The following is an 18815-nucleotide window of genomic DNA, read 5'->3' as shown; positions in this document are numbered from 1 at the left end:
ATTTAATCATTTCACTACAGCTGGATGTTTAAATGAATATATATATACACATACATATATATATTTTATATATATATACACACATACATATATTATATATATATCTTTCTTTTTTTTTTGAGTCAAGATTTCATTCTGTTGCCCACAGTGCAACGCAGTGATGTGAACATGGTTCATTGAAGTCTCGACCTCCTGGGCTCAAGTGATCCTCCTGCCTCAGTGTCCTGAGTAGCTGGGACTACAGAAGCAGGCTGCCATGCTCTGCTAATTTTTAAAAATTTTTGTAGAGACGGGGTCTTACCACGTTGCCCAGGCCGGTCTTGAATTCCTGGGCTCAAAAGGTCCTCCCACCTCAGCCTCCCAAAGTGCTGAGACTACAACAGGTGTGAACCACCGCTCCCAGACCAAAAAAATAAAAATAAAAATAAAAACTTTTAAAACAAGTATTTAAAATAAATATGCAGTAACCTAAAAATTTGTGTATCATTTAGAGCAAAATTACAATGTAAAAATTAGGTCTCTTAACTAATATTTGCAATGGCAAAAGTTTTCTGTACTAGTAAGTACTAGATACATTTCTGAAGTTTATGAAATAATGTTAAAGATAGTTATCAAAACGAAAACTAATTTTAGCGGTAGTTCATTGTACAGTGAATAAATTAGCAGTACTTTTTCAGAAAATCAATTAATCCAATGCTAAATATTCAATCAGCTAATTTTTAAACAACTATGAAAAATATAGTGACACAATGGTGGCAATCTTGTGAATATGGTTGTTTTGGTTCATAATAAGTAAATATGGTTTTTTTCCATTGAGCGTAATGAATGTAGAATGTTAAACAGAAGACATTAGTAAACAACACTAACCTTTATTCATTTTCTGTATCTATTATTTAAAACCAATAAAATGACATTTGGGGCATGTATTTGTGCCTTCAAATTAACATTTTCCATTAATTCAGACTTGAACTGTCCAAACAGTGAAGACAGGGTACAAATATTTTACTTTACAGAATATTTTTAAAAATCAAGATTGTTAGATTTTTGAATAGAAAGTCTGAAAAGAACATATCACCTAACCAGAATAGATGACACTTGTCCTATTTGGCCAAACAGCCTACCTTGGGATTTCTTTCAAGAACTTTGCCAAGTTCTTTCAAGAACAAGGCAAACTAATGGGTGGTTTAAACCTCTGTATACTTCCTGACTTTTTAACATTTACACTACCTTCTCTGCTTATACTTTCAGGAAACAGGATAAAGTATTCCCTGCAAGTCCAAGGAAAGCTTTAAGCATCTATTCAAAGATATTTAAAGATTCCTATTTATTTCAAAAACTGTCTAAAGAAACACATTTAACTTATTTTATTAAAAAATACTAAATTATTTTATAAGTATTTCCAATTTACCATTTTAAAAGACAAGCAAGGGAACAAACCAAAAGTGTATTGCATTAATCATCCTGGGTAGTGATGCATTAAATTCCATCTCTGTAAGCAAGGCTGACAATATTTAAACAAACTGTGATTTTCATAACCTTAAAATATTATTTTGTAGTTTTGTCATAAAAGATGGGTAATGGAAGGAGGAGAGAGGGAAGGGAAAGTAGGATTCTGATGGTAAGTTTTCCCACAAACTTTGTTCCTGCTCTGGCTGTTGGCCACCACTAGCTACAGACTTGTTGAGCAAATTGAGCATCTGTAAAATGAGTTAGATGGTAGGCTGAAATTCAGACAAAAGACAGGAAAACATGGTGGCATGAACCATCACAGTATCTGCCTGGGCTTATAGGGCACTCTGGATGTCTAACCAAAGAGATGAAAAATGCAACTGAAACTCACAATGGTATCACTGGTGGTATTATTTTCAATGCTAATCACTGGTAAGTCAAACTCTATTTAATGTTACCATTTGTAAGGTGGTGACTTTGGTAAGTATCTACTATAAAAATGAGATAGAAATGGTTAAATCATTCCTGAAAATAATCATTTTGCCTGTATATTAAAGAGCAATAAGAACATACAAACATAGGAAGGAATGCTGACTTCATTTTCTTTTATGAATATTTTTGTGGCTAATTAATAAACGCGATTTTCTGTGCTAACCTATTTTCAACTCTAAGGCTCACTGTAGCATTTTTTTGACTATTAGGAAGACCTTCAAAAGCAATCTGTTTCAGCAAAATTTTGAATATAGCATTATAAAATTAAATTGCCAGGGGCAAGTCAGTAAATACAATTTAGGACTCTAACATTACTATAAACTTTAATATCCTATTTTTCACCATGGAGAAAAGATGTTAAGTTTACAGCTGGAATTTCATTTACTTAAAAAAATTTTTGTTTATGTATTACCAGACTTAAGTTTTTTTTTAAGTCATACTGGCAAATAATTATCTTTTCATGTCTAAATACAATTTTAAACCAGTTCATCTGTTAAATCAATACAATAAAGCACTTTTGTATTATGCTGGCTTTACTGCAAGTTTTTGAAAGCTGCTAAATACAGTTGAGAATTCATTTTTGAAATACAGACGTCTCCAAAATTATTTGAAGTATCTGAACTGAATGTTGGGAAAATTCATTAGCATACCATCATATTTTTAACCTAAAGATACCCTTAAGTCTGTTCCAAAAATGTGAAAAATACCATCTACTTTGGCTTTACTGACAATGCTAAAAGTCCACTGATTTTCCACAAAAATTCCACAGCAAAAAAAAAGACAAATACAGGATGCTGAAGATAGAAGAATTTGTTTTGAAAGAAAATTTAAGACAATAGTGCTTCAAACTCTCAGGGATATGAAAGGGGGAAAAAAGAGTACAGGTAAATTAAGGCAACAAAATGAAACAAAGAATGCTGGTAGAGTTAAGGGGGGAAACCTGTGTAAAAATAATACTTGTATAGAACTAATAAAAGCATTGGAACCAACAAGGAATAGAAGCAGTATTGGGGGCCAGGCGTGGTGGTTCACATCTGTAATCCCAGCACTTTGGGAGGCCTAGACAGGCAGATCACTTGAGGCCAGGAGTCCAAGACCAACCTGGACAACATGGCAAAACTCTGTCTCTACTAAAAATACAAAAATTAGCCGGGTGTGGTGGCACGCACCTGTAATTCCAGCTACTCAGGAGGCTGAGGCACGAGAATCACTCGAACCCGGTTGGCGGAGGTTGCAGTGAGCCCAGATCGTGCCACTGCACTCCAGCCTGGGCAACAGAAAGAGACCCTGTTTAAAAAAAAAAAAAAAAAAAAAGTCACTGATATGGCAGACTTTAAAAATTCATTACTTTCCAAAGTAATGAAATAAAAAAAATTCAAGAATCTTAAAACAAAGTTTCTTGAAATAGAGAAAAAATCAAAACTGCAGATGAAAAAAGCAGCTCATTGTGTCTCAGGGAGAAAAATCTGTAGAAAATTACTGAGACCAAGTTATATTCTGTTGAGATTACTAATTTTGAAGACAAAGAAAGAAATGCCAGCTTTTGCTACAAACAATCAGGTAGTAACAGCAAGTTACCTACTAGGGGAAAAATATCAGTTAGGCCTTACAGTTCTTTCCAACAATATTCAAGGGAAAAAATGTCTATAGAGTTTTTTGAGGGTAGAGGGAGAAGAACGTGTGATGCAATCATTTTATACCTAGTCAAATCGTCATTCTCATTCAAAGGCAACAGAAAGACATCTGTAATATTCTTTTATAGGAAGAATATTTATTGCAGTGTCCATTACATGCTTACACTGTCCCAAGTGGTGAAATATAGCAGTGAGGATAGATAATTGCTATTCTCATGGATCTTACATTCTAGGAGAGAGACAAACACAATATATACATGTATACATATAAACAAACAAGAAAGTATCAGGCACTCACATGTCCTATGCAGCGAACTAAAATAACAAGGGGATTGGTCTCTCTGAGGATATGATATTTATTTAAGCTGAGGTCTGAATGACCAGGAGCCTTCAGAGCAAAGATCTTGAAAAACAGTTACCTCAGGCAAAAGGGAAGAATTGCTTTAATCTTGGACTGTTTAAATAAAAAGAAAACAGAGGCATAGTAGAGTAGGGAGAAACACGATGAGCTCAGAGAGGTGGGCAGAGAAGATCATGTAGGGTTTTATAAACAAGGCTAAAAATCTGAGTATTTTTCTAAGTTGATATGAAAGCTTCAGGGAAGCGTTAAGCAGAAGTAATGATATGATTTATGTTTTAAAAAGTTCACTCCAGAGGCTTTCTGAAAAATAGACAGTGGGGAATGGGAGGTGTGGGCAAGGCAACAGGCACTAGAAGGGTGGAGATGGGTAACAAAGACAAGTAGATGGATTAAGGATGTGTTCTGGAGGTAGAGCTGAGGGAACTTGCTGACAGACTGATTCTTGAGCACAAATAAAAGAGAGAAATCGAGGTTAATGCCTACATTTGTGGATGGGTTAACTGCTTAGCAAAATGGGGAAGAAAAGCAGGTTTGAGAAGAATAATCAATTTATGGATTTAAATTATAATATTCCTAATACTGGAAAATCTTTTTAATAATATGACTTAGCCTATTGATAGTTGATACTAAGTAGGTGAGAATGGAAAGGAAATGGCATAAAAAGACCAACGGTGGGTAGTAAATCTATTAAATATAAAACTAAGTTTAAATAATTGGTCACGGCATTTATAAATTATAAATATTACATTTCTTAAAAGAAGGTACACATACTAATACATACTCCTACCCCAGTGCAATCAGAAAGTTTCTGGGCTAAAATCCCCAAATAAAGCAACGAGCAGTTGAAAATTGAGGGGATGATGAGGCAGGAAGAGTATAAATATGCCAATTTCGAAATCTGTAAACCCAAGAATTCAATAGAGGACTGTTTTATTTCTTAAACTGATAAACTAAAACACCCACAAATTAAAGTATATTATTCAAGGTCTTACAAGCCATTCTCTGACAAAACTACAGAATTGCATCTTACAAATTATCAGCAGTAAAAATAAAAGAAACCCCCAGCTATAATTTTTTTTAAAATTTAAGAAAATATTAAAAACAAAAACAACAACAGAAGTAAAATTAAACATCTCTCTAAACAATATAACAGTGGACAGATTTGCATATTAAAAAAAAAGAAAGATTCAGATTGGGTTATAAAACAAAAGTCAAATATAATTTTTTACAAGAGAGACATCAACAACCCAGAAAGGATTAAAGTATAATGATAGGCCTAAGTACGCCAGTTCTATCCATTTGTTGTATGCCACATAAATATAAACAAAAAGAAAGGAGGGTTGGCAATATCAATGTCAGATAAAGTTATATTCAAGGTAAAAAGGGTATCAAAGATCATTAAGGGAGTGAATGATTAAAGATGAAGGATGCAAGTCACAACAGTAAGGGAAAGACTGAAGCCATTGACCAATATGAGTGACTAATGCATTATACATGTATTCCATTATTCTAACTCCCCCACTGGAATTCAAGTTCCGTGAGAACAAGGTCTTTGCCTTTTTGTTCTCGTCTACATTCCTACCCTCTAGAACAGAGCTTGGCATATATTAGGTATTCAATAAATATTTATTAAGAAATGAAAATATAACATGAATTTTATGGGTCAACTGACACACATATAATACATTAAGCAGATGTGCCACAAATGGAAGGAGAAATGGACAAAATCACTCTAGTAGAAGATGATCAACACTTCTGTCAGAACCCATTTATGCCTACTGTTCTATTATTTGAACGCTAAGCATGTGGGAGTTATTTATAGCCTATGGCTCAAGGTCATCGCCAAGGTCTGATTTTTCACACGTGTCTGCAATTCAAAAAACTGCAAACTTTGGCATAAATGGGTTAATAACACTGGAAGCACTATCCTACAATGTGAAAGTCCGGGCCAAAATAACATTCTACATATGTCTGTACAGTGCAAAAACAATGAAAAACATTTGAAAACTGCCAGAAAAATATGAATTCTGTAAGACTGCCAGAGACAAAATATAACCAATAAAGTCAATGTCTGAAGTAAATACCTATAATAACCAATTAGACAGTGTAAGAGGGAAAAAGGAAGCCATTCCCAATAGCGAGAAATACCATAAATATGAAGATGTGGCAAAAACTTTCCTAAAGACCTGAATAAGAAAAAACCTTCACTATTGTTAAAATGCCAAATATCCTACATTAATCTATGTGCCTTTTTTCTCCTTGATAAAAATGATTTTAAAGTTCTCCTGAAGAAAAAAATTTTAAAAACAGGAAATATCTGAAAAATAAAAAGAATGAAGATTATAATACGCAACAAAAGTTATAGTAATCAAAACCAGGATAGTGTTGAATAGAAAAAAGAAAATCACTGGAACAGAACACAAAATCTATGCTTACATGGAAATTTAGTTTATGACAACCAAGGCACTTCGAATCTGTGGATAAGAGACTTAATCTATAGTAATGGCTTTGGGAAACTAGACATTTGAAAAAATATATAGAGAGAGTTCTCTTTTATCCCTTAGAACAAACTTGTTCCTGATTGAGCAAATATTTAAATTTTGGAAGAAAAAAAGGAAAAACGGGAAGAAATTACAGTTTAAAATTGTTATAATTATCTAGGAGAAAAGGCCTCAGTACAAGGAAATGGGGAAGAGAGAAAGGAGGACTGACAAATTTGTCTGAGAGAAAAAAGAACACTTCCACATGGAAAAAAAAAAGTATAAGCAGAGTGCAAAGACTGAAGACAAATTGTGGGAAGTGTAAAATACATGATGAAGAGTCACTATCCTCAAAATGCAAACAGCGTCTAAAAATCAATAATAAAATACAAATAACCTGATAGGACTGGGGCAAGGCATAAGAATAGGCAACCAACAAAATTTTTAAATGGCCAAATACTAAGATCACATAATCAATATTTACTGAACTTCCATGTTATTCTTTTTTGGGGGACAAGTTGAAATATTACTCAATACATGGGTCACATCTAACATAAAATAATCAGTAGCTTTTACAAAACAAGGCAGTGAGAAATTCCAGCCTTTCAAGAGTCTTAACTTATGATCCTTGCATTTAATCCTTACATTTTAAGTAATCATACACATATTTTTCTTTTTTTACTGAATTGCCTTCTTATGTTAGTTCTAATATATGGCTTATTGAGAATTTAGAATTGCAGGATTTAAAAAATATACTCATTAATTCATTATAATGAACTATAATATTAGGTTGGCAAAAACTGCAACGACTTATGCATCAACTTGATAAAAAATAAGCCATACCCTCAAGTCAAGTAAGTGAAACTGTGCTGTAACAAGCCCACTGCACTCGCTTAAGACAGAAAAGGGATAAATATCTTTGTTTTCTCTGAGAGCACAGGCCAGTACCTGGACATAACTTGAATAACCATCCTTGAACATAATTTGAATATTTGCTCTAGTGACTTTTCCAGGACAGGCAAAGGCTTGTATAGTTCTGTTATATTCCCTATTTGTGTTAGTGACATTTTGGAGATCATTTTAAACTTATTAGGTGGCACTTAATAAGAGGATCCTAAAAGAGTATTATTATAACAATTTCTATTTGCCAGGAAAAAAAAAGATACTGGGACATATCTGAAAGCTTATTTTTAAAGTGTTCCAGCATATGCTACCTCAGTACTATTGTCTCTCTAATGAATCACATGTATAATGATTCAAATACTGTGTTTGAAATGCAAAGTCATTTTAACTGCTCAAACTAGGAAACTGGCATAATTATGGTCATAAACTTATCCTACATGCCTAAGCTTATGAACCAGCAAATGAACATACCTGGTCATATTCACTTACCTGGTCAAAAACTACTACTGCACTCATTAGAAACTTTCAGGATATCAAAATCATAAAATTGTTTCAGGACTATAGTTTTATTTTCAAAGCAAATTATTCAGTGTGTTTTGAAACAAGTGGTCTTCTGACACACAGAAGTGTTAATAAAATAAGCATTAAGCTAAGACCAGAATTAACAAACCTAAATCAATCAAAGGGAATGGCTGACAAACAAATGTCATTATCCCAAATATTCACCCCAAAAAATTACTGAATACTTTCCTAATCAAATTCTCTTAAAAGCTAAACGTGAAGTTCAAATATTTCACTATCATCTTAAAAGAAAATTACTTTAACAATGTCAATGTGTCTTCCAATTTTGAATGTGTACATGTTAAATTTTATTTGGCAACAAAACTGTCACATCAAACTCACCTTTAACTAACCACCTTCAGGGTAATTTAATTGAAGATATTCTACTGACCTGATAGAACATATAAAGACTTCTTTCAGGAAGAAGGGAAACAAGGAAAGAAATACGGAAAATACTTTTAAGACCTGTATTTATGAACTGCACAAGAAAATTGTTCAAAAATTGTCTTGAGGGTTTTAACACATACCAGGCTCCAATTTAATGATTTTTACTGCAGCCAACTCTCCTGTGTGTACATTTCTGGCCTAAAAATAAAATAAAAACAAAAATATTGTTAATTAAAAAGCTTGTTAATTACATTAAAATTACTTGGTACTATGTTAATTGCTTATCAACCATACTTTCATCAAAACTAAAAAACAAAATATTTCCAATAAAATAAGCAAACTCATTTTCCCATTAAAGAAAAATATAGATAAGACACAAAAGTGTTTAAAAAATTACCATTAGTCCCACCACTCAAAAACAGCTCCTGTTTAAAATTTGGTCTACTTCCTCCAAGGTTTTTCTTCAGCCTTGGGTTAGTTAATATTTTTAATTTTAAAAATCTCATGGGTTTTATTTATATCAGAAAACATAATCATAGGTCATTAAAATTTTTTTTTAATCATCTGTATCTAACTACCTAGAGAAAAACAGTGAACATTTCAGTGTACATGCATCTCTTTCCTGGTACACATATGTATATGCATGTGCATTATGGAAGAAGATGACCCCATCATAGTCTTCTACGACATGATTACGAATGCTGCCTGATTTTCCACTGACAGGATATATAATTTAACCAACCCTCTATTGTTGGGCATTTACAATTTTAATATTATTTTCAAGTTATAAAAATAGGGATACATATATCTTAGCTTTCTATCTATCCACAGCCTTATTTCCTTCAGTTAAATATCTAGAAGAGAAACTATTTACTATTTAACAAAATATCAACAAACTTACTATAATTAGCACTGCGATGAATATCATTACCAATATTTTACCATAGATCAGCTTATAAGGAAGGCAACCTAGACATACCATTGTGAGATCAAAAGGTATGTGGACTTATAATGGGTATGTTGCTATATTGCTCTAAAACACTGTGTGAATTTATACTGTCATTGACCTTGGATGTTAAAATCATGTCTGCCAAAACTTATCGTAGGTAAAAATTAAATGATTATAACATAGTCCATATAATAATCCTCTTTACAGCTGGACATAAAGGATGTTACATATAGTCTTTTCATTATTTAAGACATACATGTTTTAAATGGATTTTAAGATACGATATTACTAGGTCAAAGGTTGTGAATATAAACACATACCATCAAATAGTCTAAAAACATTTTACCACTATATTCTCTGTCAATATGAGTGCTCATTTTCATCGTACCCAGTGGTGTATGATATGTGGAAATGGAATTTACTAATTTATGACCTTTTTCATTTACTATATTAGATTTGAATATCAACTTTCAAATGGCAGAAAAAACAAGAAAAAGACATGATAAAATAGAAAAGTATAGTTATACTAATTTGCCAAATTAAATAAGTCAAATTACCAGAGGAAAGAAGAGAAAAAGGGAAAGGAATAGAAGAATGATAAAGTAGGGAAGAGTGCCTTCAAAGAGATCCTTTTAAAAATGACATACAGAGGGTGAGAAAAAGAATAGAATGGGGGAGAGATATACAGAGGAAATGACACAAACAGAAAGAAAAACAATTTGTCTTTTGTTTGTTTGTTTTTTGTTGTTTTGAGACATGGTCTCACTTCTGTCACCCAGGATGGCGCGCAGCAGCAGGATCTCAGCTCACTGCAACCTCTGCCTCCTGGGCTTAAGTGATCCTCCCACCTCAGCCTTCCAAGTGGCTAAGACTACAGACACCTGCCACGACACTCAGCTCACTGTTGTACTTTTTGTAGAGACGGGTTTTGCCATGTTGCCCAGGCCAGTCTCAAAATCCTGGGTTCAAGTAATTCGCCCACCTTGGCCTCCTGAAGTGGTGGGATTACAGTGAACCACCAGGCCTGGCAAGAAAATAATTTTCAACAGCAGACGTTGCAACTACTTTGTGATAAGTTCACATTTTCCTCGCTAAATCTACTGAATAGGGTAAGAAGGGTCTCAGGAAAGAAGAGCAGGCGCTTTAACTCCTCTCTTTCATAGTTACAGTTACTTCTCTCCTAACTACGAACACATTTACAAAAAGGGGAGCAATGGTCAGCTAGAAGCCTCACACCATTCCTACCCTCTCCTCTTTCTGCCATTGGACATAAGAATTGTCTGTTAGCCTCAGGTCTTCTTCTAATTCCTAAAATCTCCCTTGGGTCATAAAAGGATATGTGCACATAGATTTAGCCTGTCCACCTCTCAGCCAATTCACATGCCAGTGAGACATAGGTATAAAAAATATGGCCAGAACAAGCACTGATAATTGACTTCCTGGGCATATTGTTCAGTAAATCATAAAATGTGTTAGAAGATGAATTCCGTAATAATGATGGCAATTATGTCTGTAATGCTTTACGGTTTGCAGGAACTTTCATATAAATTACTTAATTCTATTTATTTAAACACAAAAAGACTAATTTTAGTAAAGCAGACTTGCCCAAGGCCATCCTGCTGGCAGGGGTGAGTTAAGAGTTAGAATCCAATTTTGCTGATCTTTTCAAAAAACCAGCTCCTGGATTCATTGATTTTTTGAAGGGTTTTTTGTGTCTCTATCTCCCTCAGTTCTGCTCTGATCTTAGTTATTTCTTGCCTTCTGCTAGCTTTTGAATGTTTTTGCTCTTGCTTCTCTGGCTCTTTTAATTGTGATGTTAGGGTGTCAATTTTAGATCTTTCCTGCTTTCTTTTGTGGGCATTTAGTGCTATAAATTTCCCTCTATACACTGCTTTAAATGTGTCCCAGAGATTCTGGTATGTTGTGTCTTTGTTCTCATTGGTTTCAAAGAACATCTTTATTTCTGCCTTCATTTCGTTATGTACCCAGTAGTCATTCAGGAGCAGGTTGTTCAGTTTCCATGTAGTTGAGCGGTTTTGAGTGAGTTTCTTAATCCTGAGTTCTAGTTTGATTGCACTGTGGTCTGAGAGACAGTTTGTTATAATTTGTGTTCTTTTACATTTGCTGAGGAGTGCTTTACTTCGAACTATGTGGTCAAATTTGGAATAAGTGTGATGCGGTGCTAAGAAGAATGTATATTCTGTTGATTTGGGGTGGAGAGTTCTGTAGATGTCCATTGGGTCTGCTAGGTGCAGAGCTGAGTTCAATTCCTGGGTATCCTTGTTAACTTTCTGTCTCGTTGATCTGTCTAATGTTGACAATGGAGTGTTAAAGTCTCCCATTATTATTGTGTGGGAGTTTAAGTCTCTTTGTAGGTCTCTAAGGACTTGCTTTATGAATCTGGGTGCTCCTGTATTGGGTGCATATATATTTAGGATAGTTAGCTCTTCTTGTTGAATTGATCCCTTTACCATTATGTAATGACCTTCTTTGTCTTTTCTGATCTTTGTTGGTTTAAAGTCTGTTTTATCAGAGACTAGGATTGCAACCCCTGCTTTTTTTTGTTTTCCATTTCCTTGGTAGATTTTCCTCCATCCCTCCATTCCAAAGGATTATAAATCATGCTGCTATAAAGACACATGCACACGTATGTTTATTGTGGCACTATTCACAATAGCAAAGACTTGGAACCAACCGAAATGTCCATCAATGATAGACTGGACTAAGAAAATGTGGCACATATACACCATGGAATACTATGCAGCCATAAAAAGGAGAAGTTCATGTCCTGTAGGGACATAGATGAAGTTGGAAACCATCATTCTGAGCAAACTATCACAAGGACAGAAAACAAAACACCACATGTTCTCACTCATAGGTGGGAATTGAACAATGAGAACACTTGGACACAGGGTGGGGAACATCACACACCAGGGCCTGTCATGGGGTGGGGGGAGGGGGGAAGGATAGCATTAGGAGATATACCTAATGTAAATGACGAGTTAATGGGTGCAGCACACCAACATGGCACATGTATACATATGTAACAAATCTGCACATACATATGTAACAAATCTGCACGCTGTGCACATGTACCCTAGAACTTAAAAATATATATAAAAAAAGGCAACAACAGATACTGGAGAGGATGTGGAGAAACAGAAACACTTTTACACTGTTGGTGGGAATGTAAACTAGTTCAACCATTGTGGAAGACAGTGTGGTGATTTCTCAAGGATCTAGAACTAGAAATACCATTTGACCCAGTGATCCCGTTACTGGACATATACCCAAAGGATTGTAAGTCATGCTACTATAAAGACACATGCACACGTATGTTTATTGTGGCACTATTCACAATAGTAAAGACTTGGAACCAACCCAAATGTCCATCAATGATAGACTGGATTAAGAAAATGTGACACATATACACCATGGAATACTATGCAGCCATAAAAAAGGGAAGAGTTCATGTCCTTTGCAGGGACACAGATGAAGCTGGAAACCATCATTCTGAGCAAACTATCACAAGGGCAGAAAACCAAACACCGCATATTCTCACTCATAGGTGGGAACTGAACAACAAGAACACTTGGACACAGGGCAGGGAACATCACACACGGGGCCCTGTCATGGGGTGGGGGGCAGGGGGAGGGATAGCATTAGGAGAAATACCTAATGTATTCTGATGACAATATTTCACTGCCCCTTTTCAGAATTCGAGAATTCTCTTTTTCTTTTTTAAATGCAACAGATACTAGAGAAGAGTATTAATTGTGTAATATTTAACAGATCAGCAACAGTGGTAACTTTTGTTGAAACAGATTAACAAAATAATCTACTGAAAACAGATTAACAAAGCAATATACTAATCCTCTTTCACATTAAATTTCTCCGTGATAATTTTCAATGTAACAGAAGGTGAACTATTACACATTTAATGTCTTAAAGAAATAATCCTAGAGTTGAATTTGATCCAAAGAAAACAGTAGTATTTTAAATATTCTGAAAAAAATAATTGAATAAAAGTTAGTAGCCTTCTAATATGTTTAAAATCCATCGTAAGGAACTGGAATTAAAAAAAAAAAAACCGATTTAATGAACTCTTATTTTAACTCACTTACGTCATAATCTAGCAAACACAATAGCCACTTCTATGCCTAAATGTCAGTACCCTGGTTTTCCCTCTTTCCCTATCCACCTAAGTGATCATTTAAATTGTTTTTTCATTTAAAATTTTCACTGGAATCCTATAGAAAACAGAAAAGCATCTTTGAACATACAGTATAAGTTTACAAATTGAGAAGAAAGATTTAAGTATAAGTGCCATAAAGGCACAAGAAAGTTACAAAAGTACACTCACAAATTGTGACGGTTGAAAAATTCAAGATTATACATTTCAAGTAAGGAATACAATGTTCAACTCATATGACAATGACTGATGCTAACACATTTTCAACAACAAAGTATCTTCAGGCAATTCACTATTCCAAGCAAAAACGGGCATTTGGGCAATGCATTCTGCCATTCACTGCCACTGACTTTCAGGAACCATAAGAAAATGACTCCATTCTTCTCGGTTGCCAATTATTAAACAAGAGTCAACAACATGAAAAGATCTAATATGCTTCTCTGAGAGTTTGGAACAATTAATTCTGATTTTAGCTCGATCTCTGGTCTGAAAACTGTCCTCATTCTGGTACGTTCTCCTTTCCCTGCCTCCCTCCCCGTTTGGCCTGGTTAACTCAGACTTGTCCTTCAGGATTCAGTTTAGTTATCACCTCCTCCAGGAAATCTCCCTGGTATCCTAAGGCTGGATTAAGTGTGTTGTCATCTTAGCGACAGGCATGATCCTTTGAAAGGCTGTGCCACATGGTAGATGCTCTACAAATCTGTTGAACAGACAATCATGGTTGTAGGAAGGTTATTGCTCTCTTAAAAAAACTAAAATCTTCTACAACTAGAAAATGCTATGAAACTGACAATATATTATTTTAAATAGTCTTACTTTTTTTCACTTATGTTGAGTCATATTATGATGAATTAAAGTATTTTGAAGAAAATTATTTGAAAAAAATTACTACAAAAGTAAGATTTTGTAGTAGAAAAATTAAAATAATATAAATCAGTGAAAGATGATAGTCCCCCTCCATCCCAATCTCATCTTCCAAAATAACTATTGTTAACGGTTTAGAGTATATCCTTCCACACTTTTAATTAGGTTGAGTCCTAAGAACACATATGGACAGAACACAAACCTTGATACTTTGGCAGTTTCTCACAAAGCTAAACATAGTCTTACCTTATGAGCCAGCCAGCAACCCCACTCCTTGGCATGTACCCAACTAAGCTAAAAAGTTATGTCCACATAAAAACCTATACATAAGTGTTTAAAGCAGTCTTTACTCACAGTCACCCAAAACTGGAAGTAATCAGGATGTCCTCCAATAGGTGAATGCATAAACAAACTGTGGTAAATCCATACAGTGGAATGTTTACTGCAGCACTATTCATGACAGCCAAGACACAGAATGAACCTGGGTGTCCAACAACGATACATAAAGAAAATCTGATTATATATACTCAAAATGGAATACTATTTAGCCATAAAAAAGAATGAAATGCTGTCATTTGAGGAAACATGGATGGAATGGAGGATATTCTGTTAAGTGAAATTAGCCAGGAACAGAAAGTTAACCACCACATGTTCTCACATGAGGAAACTAAAAAAAGTTAATCTCATAAAAGTAAAAAGTAGAACAGAGAATACTAGAGGCTGAGAAGGGTAGGGTGAAGGGAGGGATAGGGAGAAATCTGTTAAAGGATACAAAACGATAGCTAGATAGGAAGAATAAACTTTAGTGTTCTATACTACTACTACAGGATAGCTACAGTTAACAATAATATATTACATAGTTTCAAATAGCCAGGAAAATACCAAATGTTCCCAAACACAAAGAAAGGATAAATGTTTGAGATTATAGATTTGCTAATTTTCCTGATAACTACAAATTTTATGTATCGAAACATCACTATGAGTCACTATGAATCTTACCCATATGTACAATTGTCAATTTTTTTAATTAAATTTAATAAGAAAAGAAATGGAAACCACAAAAAGATACGGAAGAATCCTAAATGCATAGTGTTAAGCGAAAGAAACCAGTCTAAGAAGGCTTACAAAGTTATGATTCCAACTCTATGACATTCTGAAAAAGGCAAAACTAAAGAGACAGTAAAAAGCAATGGTTGTCAGGGGTTCAGGGGAGGAAGGAAAGAGATAAATAGGTGAAGCACAGGGGATTTTTAGGAGAGTGAAAGTATTCTGTATGAAATGGTAATGACAGACACATCTCATTACGTATTTGTCAAAACCCATAGAACTATACAACATAAAGTGTGAATCTTTATGTAAACTATGAACTATAGTTAATAATATATCAATATTGGTTCAATAATTATAACAAATGTACCACACTAACGCAAGATGTTAATAAAATACAAAACTATGCAGGAATTCAGGGGCTGGCTAAATGTAATTCTATGTACTATGTGCTCTATTACTCTGTAAATCTGAAACTGCACTAAAAAATTAAGTCTATTAATTTAAAGATAAATTATTTTTTAAAAGAATACACATTATTCAGACACATTTATGAGCCAATTTTTATTATTAGAATCAACCATTTATATTATGTTTCAATTTAATAGAGCCAAAAAGAAAAGGCAAGGATACCTGGATTTTTTTTAGAGACTCTGAGGGGCTCAGAAACAGATCATTGGAGGATTTGAACAACAATCACAAAATGACATAAAATAAAGATGGTGTTTTACAGTTACACCACGCAGAAGCCAAGATATATTATATGTAGCTACAGAAGTAAAATGCAAAAAATACAAACTACAGCTCCCGCTGATAGGAATAAATACTTAAATGTCAGCCTCCATTTTGAAGACATATTTCTGTTTTCTCCAAATGAAGAACCGATGGGCAAATGTTTGTGCTCTGTAATTTTCCAGCTGGATTTTTAAGACAGAAAGCAGTACCAGGCTCTTTTATAATGAAAGGCAAAGAGGCTTTCAGAAAAAGAGATCTTCTAAACAGAGACCTTACAGATTCAATTTACTAAAGAGATCTTTCAGAAATTTAACTATACAAATTCGCTCTATAATCCAAAAGAGTTTTGGAGTACCAGTTTTTGAAATCTACCATTTCTTTCCAACAAGTTAAATGTGATACTGTCAATTCTTTTTGTTTTTAACTTTAATACACAAGAATTGAAAGATCCTGCATTATGTTTATAAAAGGAACTAACTGGAATACAACGGCAACTACACAAAAAAGATCTAACTATATTTCTGATTCCTATTCATGTTAGTAGGGTTTTGGTATACACTAATACTCAGACTTAAGATACACTAAACACCTAGAAATCAAATAAAACAGTATAGTTACAGGTCTTATTTAACTCTTATTAATCAGGAACTGAAATTATTATGTGGAAAAGATAACCTCATAATAAATGGAATCAATATCACTATAAAGTCCACAATAGAATCATTCCAATTAAATTAATTTTCTATTCGCATTGCTAATGCAATTCCTTTTCATCTCTTAATTCATATTTCCAAGTCAATTTACTACTAAGGAAGTATTTCGACTGATGCCCTCCAGTCTTCAATCTTATTAATAGTAAAAAGTTACCTATGGATTTCCACTTAAACAAACAAAAAAAATTGAAAGATGTTAATTAAGCCATTTCTACTTCAGTAATATTATGCAATTGCCAGTTTTGTAAACTATGAACTTTTCTACATGCTGTAAAATTTTTAATGTAAACTAAAAATTAACGAGGAAAAGTCTAAACATTTTACCTACAAGGTTTCAACACAGAATTGGAAGATACGACTCAATACATAGTAATATATCCTAGTATTCATGAAGTTGAAAGATAAGTTTTTATAAACTGGGGCTAAAAAAAAAAAACTGGCAAGTAAGGACAGCCATCTAAAAGCTATGGCAACCAAGACCATCACCATGAAGAAAAATGAAAAAGCTCCTGTATTTCCCTGTTCTTCACATTGGGTCTCTCATCCTACCCCAGGTAACTTTCTCCCAGCATATTCTTAGGGTCACAAAACTTTTCCATTAAGCCAACTGTGAGCTTCAGTTTTAAATATGCCCCTTTTTTCCATAACATAACATAGAAAATCCGGACATCTCAATATTTTTAACAAGCTATCTTCAGTGGCCAGTGACTGCTTCTGAGGGTCATAATTATGTATTCCAGATTCAAGAACATGATCTACAATACAAAAGAAGCAACGCAGCACCCATAAGGTTCAGAAAATACAAAGTAGCTGATTAATCCACAATAAAAGTGAAAAGTCAACTATGTCATAGGCTGTAAAACCTCTATACTCAATACTTTATGGAACATTGCTTTTTCTGTTATTGTTTTGTTTTGTTTTTGTTTTTTTGAGGCCGAGTCTTGCTCTATCACCCAGGCTGGAGCACAGTGGTGTGATCTCAGCTCACTGCAGCCTCCACCTCCCAGACTCAAGCAATTCTCGTGCCTCAGCCTCCTGAGTAGCCGAGACTAAGGCAGGCACCACCAGCCCTGGCTAATTTTTTTTTGTATTTTTAGTAGAGACAGGGTATCATCATATTGGCCAGGATGGTCTCAAATTCCTTACCTCAAGTAATCTACCCATCTCATCCTCCCAAAGTGCTGGGATTACAGGCGTGAGCCACTAGTCCCGGCCGAAACACTCTTTTTAACTGGTTCATTTATTCAACAAACATTACTTAATACTTTCTATGTGCCAAGTACTATGTTAATACTAGGAACGTAATGAAACAAAAACAGTTCCTGTCTTCCGAAAACTTTTATCAGTTAGAAAGACAGAGAAGGGAACAGTAAATACTATATAGTGTGAAAAATGCTCTCAAAGATGACACAAGTCAACATTGGAGGATTCTGAGCCCAGTCAAACTAGATTGAAGAAAAAGCTTCCAGGAGAAAGTAAATTTAAACTGAGACCTAATAGAAGACTTTCCTGGGAGGAGTGGTGGGTAAGAGATTATGGATGGCAAAATTCCAGGCAAAGGTGTAAAGACAAGAGAAAACATGGGCAGTTTAAAGGAGCAAAACTACCCTGTATTAAGGGAATATAAAGGTATAAAGAGGGAATGGTGAAAGTTAAGATTCCTTTGATGCTCAGGACAGAATATATCACCGCCTATCTTCCTGTAGCTATCATATACTAACTTCTTGGTCAACCTTATTTTTTTTTTTTTTTGAGATGGAGTCTCGCTCTGTTGCCCAGGCTGGAGTGCAGCGGCATAATCTTGGCTCACTGCAGCCTCTGCCTCCCAGGTTCAAGCAATTCTCTTCCTTCAGCCTCTCGAGTAGCTGGGACTACAGGCACTCGCCACCATGCCAGGCTAATTTTTGTATTTTTAGTAGAGATGAGGTTTCACCATGTTGGCCAGGATGGTCTTGATCTCCTGACCTTGTGATCTGCCCACCTCAGCCTCCCAAAGTGCTGGGATTACAGGCGTGAGCCATTGTGCCTAGACAGTCATCCTTATTCTT

The 18815-nt window shown here is 34.6% G+C and overlaps 1 protein-coding gene across 3 annotated transcripts in view; it reads right to left on the bottom strand.

The window, feature by feature from the left end:
- The window catches only part of MAP4K5 (mitogen-activated protein kinase kinase kinase kinase 5), a 123389-nt gene that overhangs the window by 76950 nt on the left and 27624 nt on the right, over positions 1-18815 (bottom strand). For all 3 annotated transcript variants that reach the window (XM_055289433.2, XM_063644580.1, XM_055289434.2), the window contains exon 3: positions 8408-8465. In XM_055289433.2, coding sequence (XP_055145408.1) covers positions 8408-8465 — 58 coding nt within the window. The remainder of the gene's footprint in view (positions 1-8407; positions 8466-18815) is intronic.

The sequence above is a fragment of the Symphalangus syndactylus genome, chromosome 8 (genome assembly GCF_028878055.3).
Source record: "Symphalangus syndactylus isolate Jambi chromosome 8, NHGRI_mSymSyn1-v2.1_pri, whole genome shotgun sequence".
Taxonomy (NCBI): Eukaryota; Metazoa; Chordata; class Mammalia; order Primates; family Hylobatidae; genus Symphalangus; species Symphalangus syndactylus.
Note: the sequence above shows the minus strand (reverse complement) of the source record. Positions and strands in the feature narration are given on the sequence as shown.